The sequence below is a fragment of the Corylus avellana genome, chromosome 8, assembly GCF_965113065.1.
Source record: "Corylus avellana chromosome 8, dhCorAvel1.hap1.2, whole genome shotgun sequence".
Classification (NCBI taxonomy): domain Eukaryota; kingdom Viridiplantae; phylum Streptophyta; class Magnoliopsida; order Fagales; family Betulaceae; genus Corylus; species Corylus avellana.
In genome coordinates this window covers 2,739,809-2,760,923 of record NC_142497.1, presented here as the reverse complement: position 1 = coordinate 2,760,923, position 21,115 = coordinate 2,739,809, and the positions used below count along the sequence as shown (strand labels likewise).

General features: G+C 38.2%; 1 protein-coding gene across 1 annotated transcript; it reads right to left on the bottom strand.

Moving 5' to 3' along the window:
* Positions 1-2,473: 2,473 nt before the first annotated feature.
* LOC132164561 (PHD-finger and DNA binding domain-containing protein) lies at positions 2,474-20,844 on the bottom strand. Its single transcript, XM_059575095.2, has 11 exons — positions 18,653-20,844; positions 17,941-18,555; positions 14,481-15,642; positions 13,616-13,904; positions 13,378-13,502; positions 12,208-12,668; positions 6,295-6,323; positions 5,233-5,856; positions 4,796-5,007; positions 3,141-3,493; positions 2,474-3,053 (listed from the first exon to the last, which is right to left on the bottom strand). The coding sequence occupies exons 1-10, from the start codon at positions 20,470-20,472 to the stop codon at positions 3,479-3,481; spliced, it is 5,352 nt and encodes a 1,783-aa protein (XP_059431078.2). The 5' UTR covers positions 20,473-20,844; the 3' UTR covers positions 2,474-3,053; positions 3,141-3,478.
* Positions 20,845-21,115: the final 271 nt, after the last annotated feature.

Here is a 21,115-nt window from a genome sequence, read left to right as displayed (position 1 = left end):
TCTTCCTCTCTTATCCGTTACTCTCAATCCGATGCTTTAATGCGCTATATACTGGTGGGTATGAGGGACTGCACGCGCTGTGGTGTGCGCGTGTTTCAGTTTCATTTCTCTTCACATCTCAAAAGCATCATATGAGTGAGTTCAAAGAAAAGAAAAAAAAATTATATATATATATACACACACTTTGAAACACACTCTAATAAATAACAATGTGAAAATAAATATATCAATAATATATATCAAATAATTAAAAGATAAAGATAATTATTAATATTTCTTAGTACTTTCGAATCAAGAAATAAATTTATTTTGTTATATTTAATATGCCACGTTAATAATATATACAGCATTACATATGCATGTTAAGAGAGCAAGCCGCTCGCTCGCGAGTTTGGGCTCGGCTCGTATTTGACTCGAATATTAAATAAAGTGTTTTGTAAACACGAATCATAACTTGAATATTAAATGAAGTTAGCTCGGCTCGACTCGGCTAAGCTCGTGAGCAGTTCGTATAAGACTTGAATTGGAAGTTATTCACATAATTTCTCATATTAATATTAAAAATTGATGATTTTTTTTTTAATAGCATCATTTTATTATAAAAGAATGCATATCCTCTCTCTTCAAAACCAAGTGCCTTGCTGTATTGACTTAAACTTCATACTCCGCTAGTTAGACTAAGCAAATGCTCATATGCAAGCTAGCTTCTTGAGCCGTTTAAGAATACTTGAAGTTTAAATTTATAATAAAAAAATAAATTAATAAATTAATAAATTAAATAAAATAAAATATAAGAGCCAGCTCGTGAATTGGCTCAGCTCGACTTGACTTATTATGAGCTCGATCTCGATTTTTTGGCTCATCCTTAAGCTTGGCTCGAGCTCGAGTAAAATTTAAACAAGTCGAGCCCAAACAAGGGAAGCTCGGCTCGTTTATATCCCCTTTACATCTATAACATTTAATCTGAACTAAATTATTTATATTTTACTTAAAATTAAGAGACTGCACGGTTTATAGATAATAATAATAAAAAATAAAAAAGCCGCTTCTCTTTTGCTTAAAAAACATAATTTTAATTGGTATGAAATTAGTGTGAATAGTAGCATTATTCTTTCTTAAGTTTCAATGTGTTTTTACATTCCTTCAATTACTTCCTTTTTTTTTTTTTTTTTTTTAAATGAATTTACACTTATATTTCACAAATTTATGATAATATTATTTCAGAAAAAATAACACAAATATGCCATCCGAAGGGAAATTCGCCTCAACCATTGACCAAAGGAATACAATCAAATGGTTATGCAGAAATTTTTTGTTTTTTTTGAATGAATTGGTGAAAATAATGATTACAACAACTTAATATAAAGAGGGGGGGGGGGGGGGGGGGGGGGTGGTGGAATAAAGACTAAAAAGTAACACTATCCATTACACATCTCCCAAGAAGATCCTCAAGATGAAAGAAGAAAGTAGAAAACTGCCAATGGGGCTAGTAGTAGTGACCCATGGTGAAAGTTATGAGTGCAGAAAGTATTCAAAAATATTTTTTAAATCCAAACGAAAACAACCTCGACTCTTCATTGAAACAAACCAAAATGAAATCTCTCTGCCTGAATTACACGCATTTTGAATTACTCTACAAGAAGGGAGGTTGTAAATTCCACCTACGCCATGCAGCCTGAGATGCAGGGTTTACCTGCTCAAGATTGCTAGCAATATGAACAACAAATGTGAAAGAGCTCTTATTAAACCCACATGCTTGAGCAAGGGACAAGAGACTCATTCGGACATGTGAATCCCATAAAGACTCACTTATTATGAGAATTGCTAGCAATATAGGCAATAGAATTGCCAAGAATTTGTATCTAGTCTCGCAACCCTCTCTCCGTGAAGCTATCCAAATTGAATGCAATTCAAACAACTAATCGTAAGAAATCTCGATCTAGATCAGGATTCTCTCAAATTCCATGCCTGAATTTTCAAAATTTCAGTCAAAGAATTTCAGGAGTTCCTGCTCCGATCCCATATATACATTTGTGTAAAAAATATGATGGTCTGGATCAGTGCAGTGTTAGATCAGCAGTGACAGAGCAAAACTTACATTTCATTTCATTAGTCCAACAAAGAGATACAACTTCATTTCTCTTCTTTATTATGTCCTCAATACCTGTCACCTTCTAGCCAAAAAAGTAGTTATTGCTATTCTTAGCAATCACTGGTAAATAACCCTAATGAGGAAGTTGTTGATGACCAGAATCCAACAACCTCTAAGGCCTACACATCAGACCTCAATGTAAACCAGCTTGACATTAAGCATTGCAAGGCATTGCATCATACATGGAAGAACAAGCCAGTAGTACTGTGTACACATTCTTCCCTCCAACTCTTAATATAATCATCAGATAAGGGAGAAGGAAGCAAAAGGTGGGGGGGGGGGGAATGGGGTTTCCCTATATTTTCTTCTGATACACGTAACAATAAAATTACAACTATCATAAAGAGAGCGATGGAATTAAATCAGGACAGTTGAGATCTCCGGCAGTTTCTTTTACAGCACCTACGCCAAATCTGAGAGAGGGTACTAAGATTATGAGTACCATCCTCATATCCCTGCCCGAGAAAACAAAGATCTTTGAACAACTCAAAAGATGGGCTTCATTCTCTTGAGAATAATCAGTTTACACTCAAATATATGAATAATCTAAACTGACACTATCATGACTGATGTCACAAGAATATGAGTATTTGTTCTACAATGTCTAACATCCCCCCAGAAATGAACTAATTTTGTTTGTCTAGTCTTGCCTTAAATGGCAATTTCTTTTCCTATCAATTGTTAGTACCAAATGTTAAAAAAACACTAAACCAAGTCACCCCTCAAAGTGAGTATGTTACCACAACCCGCACCACATGATAAAGAATGTGAAAAAGGTTCTATGATTGAATTTAACACTGTTGGGCGATCTCCAGCAGGAAGAACTTTGGACCCCCGACAAGATACCTGGCATCTTCGCCTCAATGATCATAGATTGCTCTCTTCTGAGATCACTGAAAACCTGTAACAGAGTCAAAGATAGTCTCTTGTGGTAAATATTTTGATGTTTCTTGTGAAGACCAATAATTTTTCAAGGAATTAGCTATACCTCTCCTTCCTTGCTACCACAAAGTCATTTCCTCGTTGGAATGGTTCTCAGTTGGAATGGTTCTCAGAATAGTGCTTCGCTGCTGCAACCTTCTACTTTGGTTATACTGGCTTTGCCCGCATATTTGATATTTCTTTTCCTAAACCAAAGAGTTCTTCTTGGTCGAAGTTTTCTAGTTATCTTGTAGTTGAAAGCTCTTAAACCCACTCATAATTATCCATTCCTTCACTTTTTAACCCCATGGGTTCTTGACAAATAATAATCATCCTCTTTATAAGAAAAGAAATGGATGAGACTCCAACAGTGCTGAAGTTTTCACCCTCAAATGCCATGAGATTTCAATTGCACGTGATCTGCAACAATAGGTAATGAAATCACACACATTATCTCCATAAAAACAATAGATAACTATTTTTTTTTTTTGAAAAAAAAAAAAAACCTAATTGATTCCTATCATATTTGTCCCATATCATAGAAGATAATTTTAGTGAATTACTTACAAATTACCAACAAAGAGCCCTTTTTTTTCAAATCAAAAGGCACTTTCAGGGAAGAGAGCTTATTTTGTCAATATCAAGCAGAAGCTATGAACTGCTGAATGCATAAAACTCAATCAATAGAACACATAAAACCCAAATAGCTAAATGACAGATTAAAAACCTGAATTTCTACTTCCCAAATCCTATACAACACAAAACATCAATTAATTCAGAGTTCTCAAAATCAAAGCAGAATGTGAAGACTTGATGGATTACTTTGACTAATTGTAAATGCGCACACAGAATATCCACAAACCCAGTTGGGGTCCTAAAGGAGGCTCATAAATGGGAAACATATCTGGGGAGGTGGCTCCTAGGTGAATAGATGGTTGCCTTAAGTTTTGTAGGTAAGAGTTTGTGAAGGGCCAAAGATAATAAACCCAAAAATATAAACAAAATGCTGATCCCTCCAAGAGATTAAGGCCTTGTTTGGTATGCGAAATGGGTATTCTGTTAGGAAAATGAAAAGTTATTATTGAGAATAGAGGAAAGTAGAATTGAATAGTTATTCCTATTCCTTAGTTTGGTAAAAATACATATGCTCTAATTGTAATTGAACCAAAATTAAAATTAAAAAAAAAAAAAAAAAACTCACATTATTTCTTATTTTTTAAAACTCAATTAAATAAAATAAAATAACAACTAAACCTAGATATTCAGTGGGTGGTCGGCCACCCACTGCAGTAGCTGGGGGTGGTGCAACCACCCCAGAGCGCCTCAAGGAGGACCCCATAGGTGCTCCGGAGGTGGTGTGACCACCCCCCCAAGTCCTGCAGAAGGTGGTCGACCACCCATTGAAAGAAAATAAAAAATAACATGAGATTTTTTTTTGGAAAATGTTGTGTATTTCTCTAGGAATAGCTATTCCTTTAATTTTTTTTAGAGGAATAGGTATTCCTCTTCATAAGGGAATAGTTATTCCCATTGAATAGCTATTCCTAAGAATAGGCTCCTACCAAATAAAAATATGGTTATTCCATAGGAATAGCCATTCCATTCCAGGGGTCTATTCCGCGAACCAAACGGGCCCTAAAAATCTATGGACTAATAAATAGTCCTCCTAAAAAAACACAAAAACTTAGGGCAGGTATTAGAGCCAAATTATTCCAAGTATACCTCGCTCAATGGTGGAACAGCATTAGATACTTCATTACATTCAACGACAGCATTACTTTGTGTCTCAACAACCAACTGGGACACTTCACTTTTCACAGTTAGCACATGGGGGCAGATAGGAGGGTCCCTTTTGCGACATACATGGCACCTAAATCCAATAAGCTTATCGATGTTCTCTGGATTGAGTCCAAAAGCATCTCCATGAAACCACTCTGCATAATAAGACAAGTGAAGAAATATAGTGATACATGTATGTACTAAGGAATTGAACAAGGCAGTAAAACACGATGTTATTAAAAAGGTAAAAGCAGAAGGATACACTGCTTCAACAAGCATTATGTTCCTAATCAGCAGCACCAAATGGCTAAATATAAAACTAAAAGATGAAAGAGTTACCAAGAAAAGAAGGAAAAGAGAACAGAAAAAAGCAAAAGTACCTCCACAGATTTCACAAGCAATATAGCTTAATGTAGATCCACAACCCGCTTCACCACAAAGGCAGCATTTGGGCTGATCAAGAATTACATGCAATTTCTCAGACGAGGCAAGCATATTTTTCTCCCTAAAATGCATCACTCTTTCATCATTAGGCTTTCCAGAGAACAGGAGACCATTAAGCCAGTAACTGTGGTAAACTTGTGTTCTTTTCTTCTGCCAAGAAGCGCGTCTCTTTGGTTTCTTTGGTTTCTTATACACCGTCTTTTTGGATTTCTTCTGCTTCACTTTCTTGCGTCCTCTAGGCTTTTTATTTTGCAGTGACAAGCATTTAGCTTTCCTAGGTGAACGACGTAGAGGCACAGCAGGTGGAGCTTTTTTACTGTTTTGCGATTGTATTTGTCGACCCTTTGAGGTTTTCTTACTACGTTTTAGTTGAACTGACTTGCAATCTTTGAAGGCTTTTTTACGCTTCTGTGACTGTACTTTCCCTTGTTTTGTGTCAGTTTTCCCTCCTTTTACATCAATCTTGGCACGCAACTCATCCTGGCATCGGTGGCATGCATATGTACATTCAGCAATGATGGCCCCATCAGACTTCTTGACATGCCTTTTATGAAAAAATCCTGAAATATGATGATAATCAGGCATCAAGCCTAAACAGTAGAAAGAAACTCCATTGAAAACCTCAACCTTAAAGCAACTGAACTAACAATCCTTTACCATACAACCTCAAAATTTACCTCATTATTTCCATCTTTTGTGAAAAAAGATGGAAGAAACAAATATATATATTTTTTTATAAGTAATTTTTTGTCCCAAAGGGGGAAGGGAAAGAGAAGATTTGAACTAATGACCCCCGCTTCATAAGGCGTAGTCCCTAGCTAATTGAGTTATCCCTTGAAAGAAATAAATATAGAATGAAAGAATAGAGAATTCAAAAAATGATAGAAAAACATAGCACATATGGTAAAGGATTGTTAGCTCAGATAAATTGTTGACAAACTGCAAGACAAAAGAATTAAGGACAAAAGGAAAAGCCTTATGAGAAGTCGAAAACTAACCTTTGCAGTACTGGCAGCTCACAGCTTCCCTGCCAATATTGAAAATATGTAAATTATGAATAAGAAGGAAAGAAGAAGAAATGAAGTCAATAAGATGACAATAAAGATAGGAGTGAAAAAATGTTTGACAAGGCAAGAAAATATCAGCATAGTTGAGCATTTTAACAATGAGACTAGTAACACCAGAATGTCTGGAGCAGATATTCTAACATAAATCTCAATTCTCAAATTATCACTAGACTATGTCTTTTTTTTTGATAAGTAATTATCACTAGACTATGTCATTTCAAATTAATCCTATTTTGTTCAATAGGAACCTCAAAATATCAACAGAACATCCTCTAACCTACTTTGTCCTTTCATTTCTCTATACCATAATACCTAATGCCAGCCAACCCGCAAGAGACATTACAGGACCACACTTTGAGCAACTCAAAAGTTCTAATAATGGGAACAATGATTAGCCATGTCAAAGCATCATTGAATTAGACTCAGCAGCAACTAAAAGTTTGCTTGGGTACAACCATTAGTAAATTAAGATTAGTGTTCACTTCCACTGCTTTTGTTTTGTGTTTTCCATAAAAAGTTTCATTACTTCCAATTAATATTACCTGTTTACCACAACATAGCAATGGGGGGTGGGGGGCTTGAACAACCAACCAAGGTCCCCTCACATATCTATAAGGAAAAACGTAGGCTATCAAGAAAAATAAAGGTTGAAATGAATAATCCTACAAAGAGATCAGGAACATTTTTTTTTTAAAAAAAAGTGATCTTTTTGGAACTAAATATCTGGTAGCTCTCGGGCCTTAGCCAAGGGGACCCTCTCTCACCCCTTCTCTTCGTGATTGTAATGGCTGCTCTCAATAGGATGTTCTATAGAGCGATGGTTGGGGGCTATTCATCAGGATTCTGAGTGGACATCCATAATGTTGCCCCTGGAAATGCCCCACCTTTTGTTCGCAGATGATACACTTATTATGTGATGCAAATAGTGATCAAATTTATAATTTGGGTCTCATATACAGTGCTTCAAGGCCATTTCAGGATTGAAGGTCAACCTTCGAAAATCTAAGCTAGTTGCAGTAGGGGAGGTTCCACATAAGGAAAAGCTGGCCAATATTCTCAGTTGTAGCATCTCTTCTCTTTCCCTAGAATACTTGGGTCTCCCTCTGGTTGCTCCAGATATCATTAACAGTATAAGACGCCCCATGTACACAGGAAGTATACAAGAAAAGCCACCTAACTACTAGAGGCAAAAAGAACAAGAAAATCATCACCAAAAGAAAAACATAAGCAGTTGTCCAAAGATACAAAGTGTTGAAGAATAAAGACTTAATCTCCTCCAAAGTTCTCTCGCGGTCCTGAAAACTCCTATTGTTTCTTTCCCTCCATAGATACCACAAAAGGCACAAGGGCGCCATCTTCCACACAACAGAGCTCCAAGTGCTGCCGGCAATCCACCAACAAGCATACAAATCGAGTACTCTAGAAAACCCAAAGCAACCAAATTAATTGAAGAAAACATTCCAAATGGCACAAGCAACCTCACAATGAAGAAGAATATGGTCCACGGATTCCGCATTCTTTTTGCACATACAACACCTATTAACCACAATGACGCGCTGCTTTTGGAGATTGTCCATGACAAGGATTTTTCCTAGAGCTACCAGTCCACAAAAAAGGCCACCCTCAATGGAACCTTAGTCCTCTAAACACTCTTCCAAGGGAAACCGAAACCATCATGACAACCCATTACCCTGTAGAAGAATTTAATACCAAATAACCCTCTTTTGAAAGGGACCCACCACAACTTGCCTTCCCCTTTCCTTCTCATTCTTGCTAAATACAACATCCTAAAGAATGACGCAAAGGCATCCACCTCCCAATCCTAAGCCGTTCTAGCAAAGCTCACGTTCTGCTGAATGGCACCTCCAGAAAATTCCACATGAGCCAGAACAAGAGCATCCTTTGCGCAAGTAATACCAAATAAAACTGGAAAGGTATCTCCTTCAAGGTGGGGGTTGGGATGCATTTGCTTTTAGCATGACATGTAGTGCAAAGATGTGGCTCTAAAGTTCTTTCGGCCCATTAGTCTGGTGGGAGGGGTGTATAAAATTGTGGCTAAGGTCCTTGCCAATAGGATGAAAACGGTTTTGGGTAAGGTCATCTCCTATTCTCAAAATGCTTTTATTGGGGGCCGGCAAATCCTAGATTCCGTTCTCATTGCAAATGAATGTGTGGATAGTCGCATGAAATCAGGGGTGCCAGGTGTGCTTTGTAAATTGGATTTGGAGAAGGCCTATGACCATGTAAACTGGGATTTTGTTCTGTATTTGCTGCACAGATGTGGTTTTGGCGAGAGGTGGAGGGCTTGGATAGAGTGGTGTATTAAGACAGTAAGATTCTCCATTCTTGTGAATGGTTCTCCAGAAGGATTTTTTAACAGTTCAAGGGGAATCCGGCAAGGGGATCCTCTCTCACCGTTATTGTTTGTGCTTGTTATGGAGGCCTTGAGTAAGATGGTGAATGCGACGGTTGACCAAGGCCTTCTGACTGGTTTCTCAGTGGGAAATAGGGCCTTGTCAGAATTAATGGTCTCCCATTCCTTATTTGCAGATGATACTTTGATTTTTTGTGAAGATTCTATCGAGCAAATCCGGTATGTTCGTCTCATTCTCTTATGTTTTGAAGCTGTTTCGGGTTTGAAAGTGAATCTGGGAAAGTCAAAGATTGTGGCCATTGGTGAGGTGGAGAATATTGGGGTCTTAGCTAATATCCTTGGGTGTAGTGTTGCCGAGTTGCCTATGAAGTATTTGGGTCTCCCTCTTGGGGCGATGTATAAGGATACGATTATGTGGAATGAAGTAATCGAAAAGATGGAGCGTCAGATGGCAGGGTGGAAGAGAATGTATCTTTCTAAAGGAGGTCGTTTAACTCTCATTAAGAGCACTTTGGCTAATCTTCCGACTTGTTTTTTGTCTCTGTTTCCGATCCTTGTTAGTGTAACTAAAAGGATTGAGAAAGTTCAAAGAGATTTCTTGTGGGGTGGAATGGGAGATGAGCCCAAGTTGCATCTTGTGAGTTGGGATCAAGTCTGCCGCCCTCTACGCTACGGAGGTCTTGGCATTCGGAAGTTGCACCAGTTTAATCAAGCTCTTTTGGGGAAATGGCTTTGGAGATAAGCAAATGAGAACGGGGCTCTTTGGTGCAAGTTGATCAAAGCTAAGTATGAAGACCAAGAAGGTGGGTGGTGCACGAAGGAGGTTTCGGGTTCTCATGGTGTGGGTCTATGGAAGCATATTCGTAAAGGGTGGAATTTTTTTGCCAAAGGTATTCGGTTTGAGGTGGGGGAGGGCTCAAAAGTTCGATTCTGGCATGATATTTGGTGTGGGGACAACTCTTTGAAGCAAGCCTTCCCGTCCTTATTTAGTATCGCCAGACACAAAGAAGCTTGGGTGAAGGAGAATTTTATCGAGAGGAACGGGGTTGTTGAGTGGGATGTCATTTTTGTTCGATCGGTTCAAGATTGGGAGTTTGATTTGGTTTCTCCTTTCTTTGATCGGTTGTATTCTTGCAAGGTTTCCCTAGGCAGTGTTGACCGTATTTGCTGGTCCTCGTCTAAGAAGGGCAAGTTCGAGGTAAAATCGTTCTACAAGGCCTTGACCATATCTAATCAAGAGGAGTTCCCTTGGAAGAGCATCTGGCGAACTAAGGCACCGCAGCAAGTGGCTTTTTTTGGGTGGACTGCGGCCCTAGGCAAGATTCTGACTCATGATACGCTACGCAAGAGGAACATAGTGGTAGTGGAGTGGTGTTATATGTGCAAGAAGACTGGAGAGTCAGTCGATCATCTTCTTCTCCACTGTGAGCTCGCAAGAGCTCTTTGGCACATGATTTTCAAGCGGTTTGAGTTGCATTGGGTCATGCCTTGTAGCGTGAGGGCCTTGTTTGATAGTTGGTGGTCGGGAGGGCGTTCTCGAAGTGCGGTTGTGTGGAAGATGATCCCTCTGTGTCTTATGTGGTGTATTTGGAATGAAAGAAATGCTAAATGTTTTGATAATTCCACTAGGACCATAGAGGAATTGACTCATTTTTTCTTCTTTACTCTTTACTCTTGGACGGCCGCTTGGCTAGCTCCTTTAGTGATTAGTTTTTCGGATTTTCTTTTTCATTTCTCTCCCTCTTAGGCGCTCTCTGTGTATACTTCCCGTGTATATGGGTTGCGCCCCTTTGCGCTTTTTATAACATCATTACTTATCAAAAAAAAAAGATGTGGCTCTAAAGTACTCATTTCCAAAACTTTATTCAAAAGCCCTTAACAAAGAGGCCTTAGTGTTGTTAGACTACTTGGATCCTCCAGCTCTTCTATCCATTGGAATTAAAATTTTTTTTATGACAATTCAGGATTGGGAATTGGAATCCCTTGACTCCTTTCTCAATCTATCATACTCCTCGAAAACCCATTCGGGGGAAGACGATAGAACGTTGTGGATCCCAGCTAGTAGTCATGATTTCAAAGTGAAGAGCTATTATAAAACGTTACATAAAGGAGAGCATTGTCGTTCCCCTTAAAAAGTATTTGGAGGGTTAAGGCCCCTCCTCGCATTGCTTTCTTCTTATGGACAGTAGCAAAGGGTAGAATCCTCACAGTTGACAATCTTAGAAGGGGGGTTTCTCTCTTGTTAGCTGGTATTGCCTTTGCAAAAAGAATGAGAAGACTGTAAATCAACTTCTTGTTCATCGCGAATACACTAATGATATGCAGCACTTGGTTCTCAACTTATTCGGGGTTACAAGGGCGACGCCTAGGAACATCATGGAGCTGCTTTATTGTTGGAAGATCCATATGCGGGAACATCCCAAAGAGGCAATCTGAAAAGTTATTCGTGTTTTCTTAATGTGGAGCATTTGGAGAGAAAGGAATAGGTGCCTCTTTTGAGGACGGAGAGTCCAATGCGCTTTCTCTAAAATCCTCTTTTCTAAGATTTCTTTTGGATTGGGTTGTTGTATATGTTTCTAACTTTTCTTCATCGAATATGGTAAATCTGATTAATTGTTTAGATTGTAGAAGCGCATAGGGTGATTGTCTCTTTTGTATGCTACCAAGGCTCCGCCATTTTCTTTTAATAAAATTATTATTCATAAAAAATTGAAAAATAAAAAACATTAGGATGCTTGTGGATTTTCTTTTTCTCCTTAGTGTCTTCAAGCAACAGTGGAATCTACTTAACTTTCTGAAAGATTTTAACTTAAAATACTTCCACTAGTTAATTAACGAGCATCCTGCAACTCCCAAGTAATGTAGTAAATAGAAACCTTCCCACTTAATAAACTCAAGACTAGTTATAATGATAAATGATTTTTTTTTTTTTCTTTTGCAACGATTGAAGAACTCTTTTATCCCACAGATCCCATGCCCACCCTTACAAGGACGAGAAGTACCACTAGGCTATATATATTATTTCTATATTTGTTTCTTATTTTTTCTATCTAATTTTTAAATATGCGCATTTACTACATATCCATTAACAAATTTTCTAATACTGAAAAATCTAATGAAATATCTTATTTTAGCTTTTCAAATGTTATTGTCAAAAACTTTCCAACTATTAGCAGAACTTATAAATCCCTATATTTGAAATAAGATATGAAAACATTTTCTCATTCTTTCTAATAATTCTACCTGAAAATTAAATAATATATGTGTAATAACTTGACAACACGGATTTGAATTCAGAATCATCAAGTGCAGAGAAAGGAAAACTAATGTCATAAACTTCACTAATTTTAAAACTAATTACTCAATCAAGTTTGCAGACAACAAAATCTATTTAAAATATACTGAAAAAGGTGACAAGCAATTCATAGGTATAAGAAGAAAAATACATGCAATGCAATGAATATCTATACCTGATCGGGACATCTTTATTGCAGTGCCCACACTGATGATACGCAGATCTTTCTGCTTTTGAAAACAAATATGAAAATCCCCTTTTCTGGGAGGAACTCTTTTTTACTCTACCAACCTCGAGAAGTTTCCCAGATTTCATATCATTAGATCTGCGGGCAACTCTTCTCTCCTCAAAATTTTTCAGGAGATGCAAAGGAACATAAGAGTCCACCAACCAATATTTCTTCCTTTCACTAGAGGATTCATCCACCCGGGACCCATGTCTTTTAACAATGTCAGGGATAACTCTTCTCTTGCCAAAATCAAGAAGATATTTTACCACTTCCCCTTCAGTGCACTTCCTGCGGATAATAACTTTCTTAAATAGTCTGATTGATTTTCTAGATTCCTTGTCCAATGCAGGGAGAGGATGTGTGTTTTCAATGTCATCCCACTTAATGTTTGAATCAAGCTCTCTGGCCTGTAAACATGAAATGAATTAGTGGACTGAGAACTTCAGAAGATAGCTAGTTCATTAACACATCTGCAAAATCTTTTTTTTTTAAAAAAAAGACATTAGGCCCAGCAATTACTGAGGTTGGGCCAATCATAAATTATCATATAACATCGTCACAATGAAATAAAATATAATATGTACAAAAAAATAAAAGTATATAAGAGAAATAGAGTTTACAAGATGACACCATAGATACGGTAGTTACAAAACTAAATGCCTATTAGATTCCTCTATTTATGCATTTAATACTGCTTGCAAAACAGAAAACAAAAACAATGAGATAAAAATTTCCAAAGTTGCCAAATGGAGAGATCTATAACAAATGTCTATCACATCTCAAATCGTGCAATTCAGTTCCACATAAGAGCAAATTTAGGTAACCAGTCCGGAAAGGGAATCAAGAAGTTAGACTTATGCAGCATTCAATCAATAGCTAAACTACAAAGTAAAATGTGTAAAACAGCACCCTGATTTTGCCTTCAGTGGTAGCAGAAGCACAGAAACACAGGTACCCTTTTTTTAAAGTACAAAACTAGGTAATTTGGCCTTATGGGGATTTGAACCTCTCCCCTATCTGCCATAACAGGTACCTCAAAGTCCAACAGAAATCAAGAAGCCTTTGCAACACTTAAACATCAGACACTAAAATAATTGGAAATGTCGGGAGATATACCTGGAAAGCAAGCTGTTCAACACTCGATGCTGTCTCAACAGCAGCTCGCCAAGCAACGCATCTACTTCTCTTCGCAAATTCTGAATTCTCAGGATATAATATGCCCGGTATCTTTGTACACCCAGCTGCAGAATTTTAAACTTCAAACAAATTCAGAATAATTATTCATTTGACTTAACTGTAAGCACTATGACATTGACTCCAACTGCATATAAGAAAGAGAAGACAATATGCAGACCTTGTCTGGCAGCCTTGGAAGCCAAGGAGCAAGGCAGAACCTTCCAATTAAACACCCGACGAGAAAGTTTACCACCCCTCCACCAGAATATACCCAATCCACTAGCAGCTTTTGATGAAGGATTGGACTCAGGTTCTGAAGACCTAACCCTTTTTCGGCCAATCCCATGCTTTGAGGATGCACGTGATGAATTGATCACAACATGAGATGCTGAACCCACAGTAACAACAGAATCCACATGTCTTGACCACTCAGTTGAGAATGCAAGAGGATGCAAATTTGACTCCAACTGAGGACATTCCATAACAACATAAATTATCCCAATAGTATCAGAGAATAAAACTGAGTGAGCTAATTATAACATTCAAGGAACATTCAAAACTAACCTAGTGACCCCACCCAAAAATATGTCGGTTAAGCTTTACTCATGCTGAGATGTATGTTCGCAACCCACCCAGAGAACTAGCCAAGAAATAAAGATATCTCTTTTTTACTATTAAAAAAACAAAAAAGAATCAAACCTATGACCTACCCCACACCACCACTCTCCCTTGCCACCTGAGCCAAGGAATAAGGACCAATAAAAGTAAATCTGTTATTATATTAAGAACTATTAACACCCCCCCCCCCCCAAAGCAGCCCACATAAAACAGAATATGTACAAGTGACAGTTTATATCATAAACCGATCAGGAACTGAAGCTTGAAGAAATTTTCAAAATTGGGTTAGAAAATCTAAACAAGTGTATGTTACGTCAAACTGAACCTCAGAATCTCCTAATTTATAACAAGTTGCACCACACTGATTAATAGCCATAATCAAAGTTTAACTGTTTAAATACATAAAGGAAAGGAAAGATACTCACTGTGAGCAACAAATGCTTAATACACGTTAAATCAGATGCCTTAAGAATACTTTTATGCCAGTACTTGGTATGGTGTGGATTCAGCCATGGACCCAACAAAAGCCCACGCAGGCGATCTCCAATGGAGAGAATATGACATATAACATCTATGAGATGGCCTTTCCGAATCTTTTTTGATTGAAACCCAACCACATCACTTTTGGGACCTTCCTGAACAGGCCCCAAATACATGATAAACAAGCAATCTCTGTCATCAGTTGCATATTTACAAGAAAAGCACCACCCACACTTCTCTTTCCTAGCATTTACATTTGGGTTCTGAATATTTGGCCAATAAAACTTGGTACATTTCTTCAAAATGGCCTTCATTTGAGCTGAAACTATATCCTCCTCTGACATTATAGAGTTTTGATCAATTTTGTCTGATGATTTACGCATTAATTCCTCCGCAACTGATGAGGCAGTTTGAGCGAAACTGTAATAGTTCATGTAGCCAATCCCACCATTCACTTGTGATGTGTCCCCTTTTCTAGAGGTTATAGCAGAGGAGTAACAGCCAGGACCTGCAGATTCCGTATTATTTTCTCGTCTGACATCTATGCTGGTAGACAAAGAACTGTCTCCAAGAGATGGGATTTTTCCAGGTATTTCAGAATGACCTAAGAACTCAGCGGCTCTATTTGAATCATGGCGTCCATGATTTTGAAAATTCTGAATGTCTAGACTCATTTGCGTGGTTCCAGCGGATCCTTCTGAAGTTATATATGGACTTTCCGTTGCAGTCATTGAATCTAATAAGTTCAAAGACTTGGAAACCTCACAGCCAAGATGACCAGAACATCCACTAACAGAGTTTTCTTCCACTTTTCTTGATTCATCAGTTTCATTCTTAACAATATTCGTTTCTGCAGATGTCCATGGTGCCGGGGGCATTGGAAGAGCTGGGTTTTGTCCCTTTGTAAGAATGTCTGAGCATATAGAATTGTTCAGTGAATCCAAATTATTAGCTCCATTTAAGCTCAAAGAGATATCCCAGTGCTTGTAGATAGCCATTAATATACCACTATAGGAAACTTCTGAAGCCTTCAGCACTTCAAGAACAGCGTTCAAATCATCTCTGTGGTAGTAACTGAACAAGGATTCAGTGTCACATGACTCTGACCTGCAAGTTCAAAATCCAGATATATTGAAGCAAGAATATATCAGAATGATCAAGAGTGGCATAAGAAATTGTTCATCATGAAACAGATAAAGTTTATATTTTTAAGAAAAATTAATGTTTAGTAGGAGCAGAAGAAGATGCACATCATATAATGCTTAAACGAATCCTTGCCAGTGGATGGTACAATCTCTACGAACCAGGGTGAAATTAGTGAGTACATTGGGCAATTTTGGACGACCTTTCTTTTGATTCCATTGGCAAGCTTGAGCCTAATTGATTGGAGAGAGCATATGAGGAAAGGGAGTTTTGGGACGTTGTGAAAGTTATGAATAGTGATAAGGCCCCGGTTCCTAATGGCTACTCTATGGCTTTCTTCCAAGCTTGATGGGATGCTTGGAAGAAAGATATTATAAAAGTCTTTTACAACTTCCATGCTAGAGGCAAGTTTGAAGGGAATCTAAATGCCACTTTCATTGCTCTCATCCCGAAGATTCTAAGGGCTATTGATCTCGAGGAGCATATCTATCTCAGGGTGTTGCCCAAGGAGCATATCTATCTTAGGGATGCTTCCGTGGCAGATCTTCAGTTCTCCAATGGCTCTTCTCAGTTGAATGCTAATTTTGTTAGAGAGTGTATGATGAGGAGTTCGAATTCTTTACTTCATTCTTCGATCAACTATACTCTATCAAATTGAGACAAGATGGTGTAGACAAGCTTTATTGGATCCCCTCTAAGAGAGGACGGTTTGAGGTTAGCTTGTTCTATAATGTCTTAATCCCCATGGTAGAACTCTTTTCTTTTGTAGGTGTATTTGGCTGAGTAAGGACCCTTTGAGAGTGGCTTTCTTTGCTTGGTCGGCGGCTTTAGGTAAGATCCTCACTTTGGATAACTTAAGGAAGCACCATATCATTGTGGTTGATTAGTATTGTTTACTCTATTGTGAGTTAGGTAGTGCATTATGGAACTCTATCTTCGACTTGTCTGGCTTAGCATGGGTCATGACTCGTCAAGCGATAGATCTCTTCGCTTGTTGGAAAGGGAAGTTTGGTAGCCCTCAAAGTGATGTTGTTTGGAAGATGGTTCCGCTACGCTTGATGTGGTGTATTTGGAGAGAGAAAAAAATGCCCAAAGCTTTGAAGACAGAGAGAGGACAATAACAGATTTAAAGGCCTCTTTAATTCCCTCTTCCATTGGATGGCTGCCTATGATTATTTTCATATTTCTAGTTTCCATTGATTTTTTTTATCTTTTATCTTTTTCAGGTTAGATGTTTCTTTTGTATACACCTTGTATACTTGGGTGCGTCCTTCAGTTTTTTAAGAAATTCGATTACTTATCAAAAAAAGTAATACTTAAAAAATGAGCCAACCAAATATAAGTTTTAAAAATAAAAAGAAAAAAAATGAAATTCCCAATTCAACATACTTCATTTTTTATTTTCAAACGAGCATTTTTTTTTTTTTTTTTGATAAATAATTTATATGAGTCGTGATTGGGAGCACGCCTGGCGTGCTTCAACAGTGAAGCACGCCAGGCACAAAATTTTTTTTTTTTTTTTTTTTCAAAAAAATTAAAATAATAAAATAATTAAAAAAAAAAATTTTGTGCCTGGCGTGCATCACTGTTGATGCACGCCAGGCGTGGTGAATATCTTTACCCAATTTATATTCATTATTAACATATTTTTTCTTAAATATCAAGAAAAAAATAAAAAATAAAAGGGTCAACATCACTCTAACTACAAACCAAAACATGAAATTAGTTTGTTTTGGAATCTGAAACTAAATTAGCGAGGCACTCTATTGTTTGAATCCACCCTACAAAAAAAATAATAATAATAAAAAATAAAATAAAAAACAAAACAAAATCACCCACAAAGTCCTGGCATCGGAAGAACAATGAAAACTCCAACAGCTGATAACTGATTAAGTGATTATCCTTTGATTAGTATTTTTTTTCAAGAAATCAAGTAGTTCTCGATAACTAACTTCTTAAAATCTTAATCATAACCACTTGTGAATATAAGTATAACTTTTCTTTGCATATGTCTCAAAATTGCATGTTTCATGTTCATATTTTTACCACATAATTTGCATATGCAGTCTCACTACCAAAACTAGCCTCTTCCTGATAGTCATAAACCAGAGACCCCTAGAATTAAGTGTTGGCTTTTTATGAGAAGGATTAAAGATAATGATTTGGGAATTCAATATCAACAGAAGTGGCTCATCAGATATATAATAATGATTAGCAGTCATATTCAATTTAACTATATCAACATTATAAGAGAAAACTTACACCAACAAGTAACCACAGCTGCTAAAATACAGCCGACCATGAAGATCAATTCCCAGTAACTCTGCTCCTCGAAGTGACTTCCAAGGTTTCATCCAAGGCTTATTTCTGTCTATTGCACACTCAGGGCAGTACCAGTCACCCTCTGGCAAAAGATCACTAGTAATTCCTACACACCTTGAATGATATGCAGCAGGACAACCATCACAGCATATTAAGTTTCCATCCATCTTACAGAGGCAGCATTCGTCACTATTCCAGTCAGAGGCATCCTCTACGATCGTCTCAGTTAAGCAAGAACCACCAGAAACATCTACTGTAACTCTCCTTTTCTTGCAAACCTCAATGTTCATACTCCGATCAAAAACCATGTCAGGCTCAGCTGCCAAAGATCTTCTACTAAGCTCAGACCTTATGGCTTCCACTTCAATCATATCATCACACAGACACCGAAGTACCTCAACCTTTACAGAAGCAGGCTGTTTGTAGTAGTCGCTTTTAAATAGCTTTAATTGACTAATATTATAACCAGGTCTCAATCCCGAACCATGAATCAGTAGGTATTCGGCCATAAAAATGGGCCAGGAAATTAAGTCTAACAAATCCCAGTTAAGACTCCTACATCAATATTTGACACAGAAAATGTTAAGCACTAGTATGACCAAACCAAATTACTTTATAAGAAAATAGCAAAGAGGGAGGAAGAAAAGGATACCTTAGGCAATTAGAAGCAGATTCAGAACCTTCACTTGAAAGGTACTCCAAATGCTTCCTCAGAGTTTGCAAAATAGAAACATGAATGCAATCAAACAATCTACTAGGAGACTTGTACCTCAATGCTGCTACAAAATCCTCCAACTCAAAGGGGCTCAGAAATAATAAAGTACTAAATGATCTTAAACATGCATGGATCGCAAAAAGGTCAAGAACGGGAATTTCATCTAAATTCAAATTTTGTGAAGAAGGGGGAAATTGCAGCTTTGAAGGAAGAACACGGGTCTTTTTAGAACCTTCACAGCCTGAACCTGCCCCCATTTCCTCTGTTACTGCACTAACTGCAGGGGATAACAATGGATCATTGACAGCACATGACATCATCGAAACATGACTCTGGGCAGCCCCTCTGCGAGTACTTCTCCTCAAAACTGTCTCCGTGGTTGATCTCAAATTATCTGATAGTCTTTTTCTCTTCCTCCGGCTACTTCCTTGTTTGCATGGACTTCCTAAGTCCCCTTGGTCTCCATGAACAACTATACTACCAGCCTCAGAACGACCATCCTTCAACTGAACTTCCATAGAACTAGAATCCTTAATGCAGGCATCATCCAAAACACCAAGAGAAGCACGGGCCTTCAAATCTTCACTATAAACACTATTTTCCTTCTCAGGTTCTTCAGCCAACCCTAGAGATGCATCTCTGACTGCAGACCCCGGGGACCCACTGACACCCTGCGTCAAAACAACACCAAGAGAAGCACGGGCCTTCAAATCTTCACTATAAACACTATTTTCCTTCTCAGGTTCTTCAGCCAACCCTAGAGATGCATCTCTGACTGCAGACCCCGGGGACCCACTGACACCCTGCGTCAAAACAACATCATTGATATCTAAATTAACTTTCTCCAAAGACCCATTTGAGCCAGCATCTTCCTCACATTTTTCTTCAACATCACCGCCAATCTCTTCTTTTCGGCTTTCTTCAGTCATCTCAGAAGAATTAGTACCCTTAAATTCTACTCCACCATCACCATCACCATCCGTATCCTTAATTTCCTCATAAACTTCCACGTTCAAATCAAAATCACATTTCCTCTTCTCGGTTCCCGAATCCGAACAACCCAGATCACCTCCACCCAAATTCTCATCAAAATCACCATTCACGTCCAAATTCAAATCAATACAATCCTTTTTCCTCAAATTTTCCTCAGACTTAAAATGTGCATCACACCCATCATTCAAATCAACCTCTTCATTTAAATTAAACCCAGTATTCAAATCAAACCCACTTTCCTTTTCTAGGGTTTTTTCAACATTGATATTCAAATTCCGGTTAATCTCCGTGATTTCTCTCAAATTCCCCCCAAAGCCATGTCCCATTTCCAAAATCCCTTCAAACCCACCATTTGAATTACAATTTCCATTCGAATTCTCACCAATCCCCACACTTTCTCTCAAATTCCCCCCAAACCCATTACTTAAATCACAATTTTCGTTCAAATCCTTCCCATCAGTCACCGAACTCACGCTAACATTACCTGACCTGCCTCGAATCTCGCGCTTCCGCTCGATACGACGCCGCTTCTTGGGCTTCCGGCCGAGCCGCGGCTTCTCGTGAGCCAATTCTCCGCCGCCGCCGGCGGCTTCTTCTTTGCCCTCCAAGAGCGCAGCCACCTCGGACAACTCCAAATCCTCAGAATCGCCGTCCTCGTAGACTATCTCGAAGACCCCAGACGACGCGTCGTACGATTTCACGGTCCCCGAGAACACCCCGAAGCCCTTGAACGCTTTCTTCACGGTCCTCCCCACGAACTCCATCCAAAGTAGCTCCCTTCGTGATCTATGCAAAAAAAAAAAAAAAAAAAAACCGAAAAAAAAGAGAACCCCAAATGAAGATGGCTCTTGCTTCTCTCTGTCAAGAATTACCTTTTTGGGCCCAGAGAGAGAGAGAGAATTGGTGTCTCTCTCACTCTAGAAATGCTTTTAGCGTGCATAGAGAGAGAGAGACATGGGACCTGGATGGGACCTGGGTAAGTTGGGAAGAACGTGACTTTCTCTCTGTAGAAGTGGGTAAAGTGGGCAAGTCGTAGGGAGAGAGAAACAGAGAGAGAGAGAGAGAAAAAGATGGGAAAGTCAGAAATATCTGAATGCAATTTATCGGAATTTTGAGAAGAAACCAATGGGAAGCAAGTGTCGTTGGTAGGTGGAATCAACAGTTCTTAAATCTCATCCGGCATGCGGGCAGAAACAAACCAAATTTTAGATGAAATTCAGCTTAATCACTTAACCAACAAGAAAAGCTTCATCAAAAATGTACCTTTTATGGTATTTTTGTGCTGTCTTGAAGCTTAATCAGTTAAATTCTTTATCATTTATTTTCCATCTTTACATACTTATCATCCAAAAAGGCAACTACCTAGCCAATGGTATTTATCTAAAATCGCGACAATACCGGAATGAC

What these genes read in the sequence shown, in the direction of transcription:
- LOC132164561 (XM_059575095.2), bottom strand. Translation starts at nt 20,472, where the DNA reads ATGGAGTTCGTGGGGAGGACCGTGAAGAAAGCGTTCAAGGGCTTCGGG. An exon ending in TCTGCTTCTAATTGCCTAAG is followed by an intron (nt 18,556 to 18,652) that starts GTATCCTTTTCT and finishes ATATTGATGTAG; the next exon opens with GAGTCTTAACTGGGATTTGT. An exon ending in TTGAACAGCTTGCTTTCCAG is followed by an intron (nt 12,669 to 13,377) that starts GTATATCTCCCG and finishes TCATGTTTACAG; the next exon opens with GCCAGAGAGCTTGATTCAAA.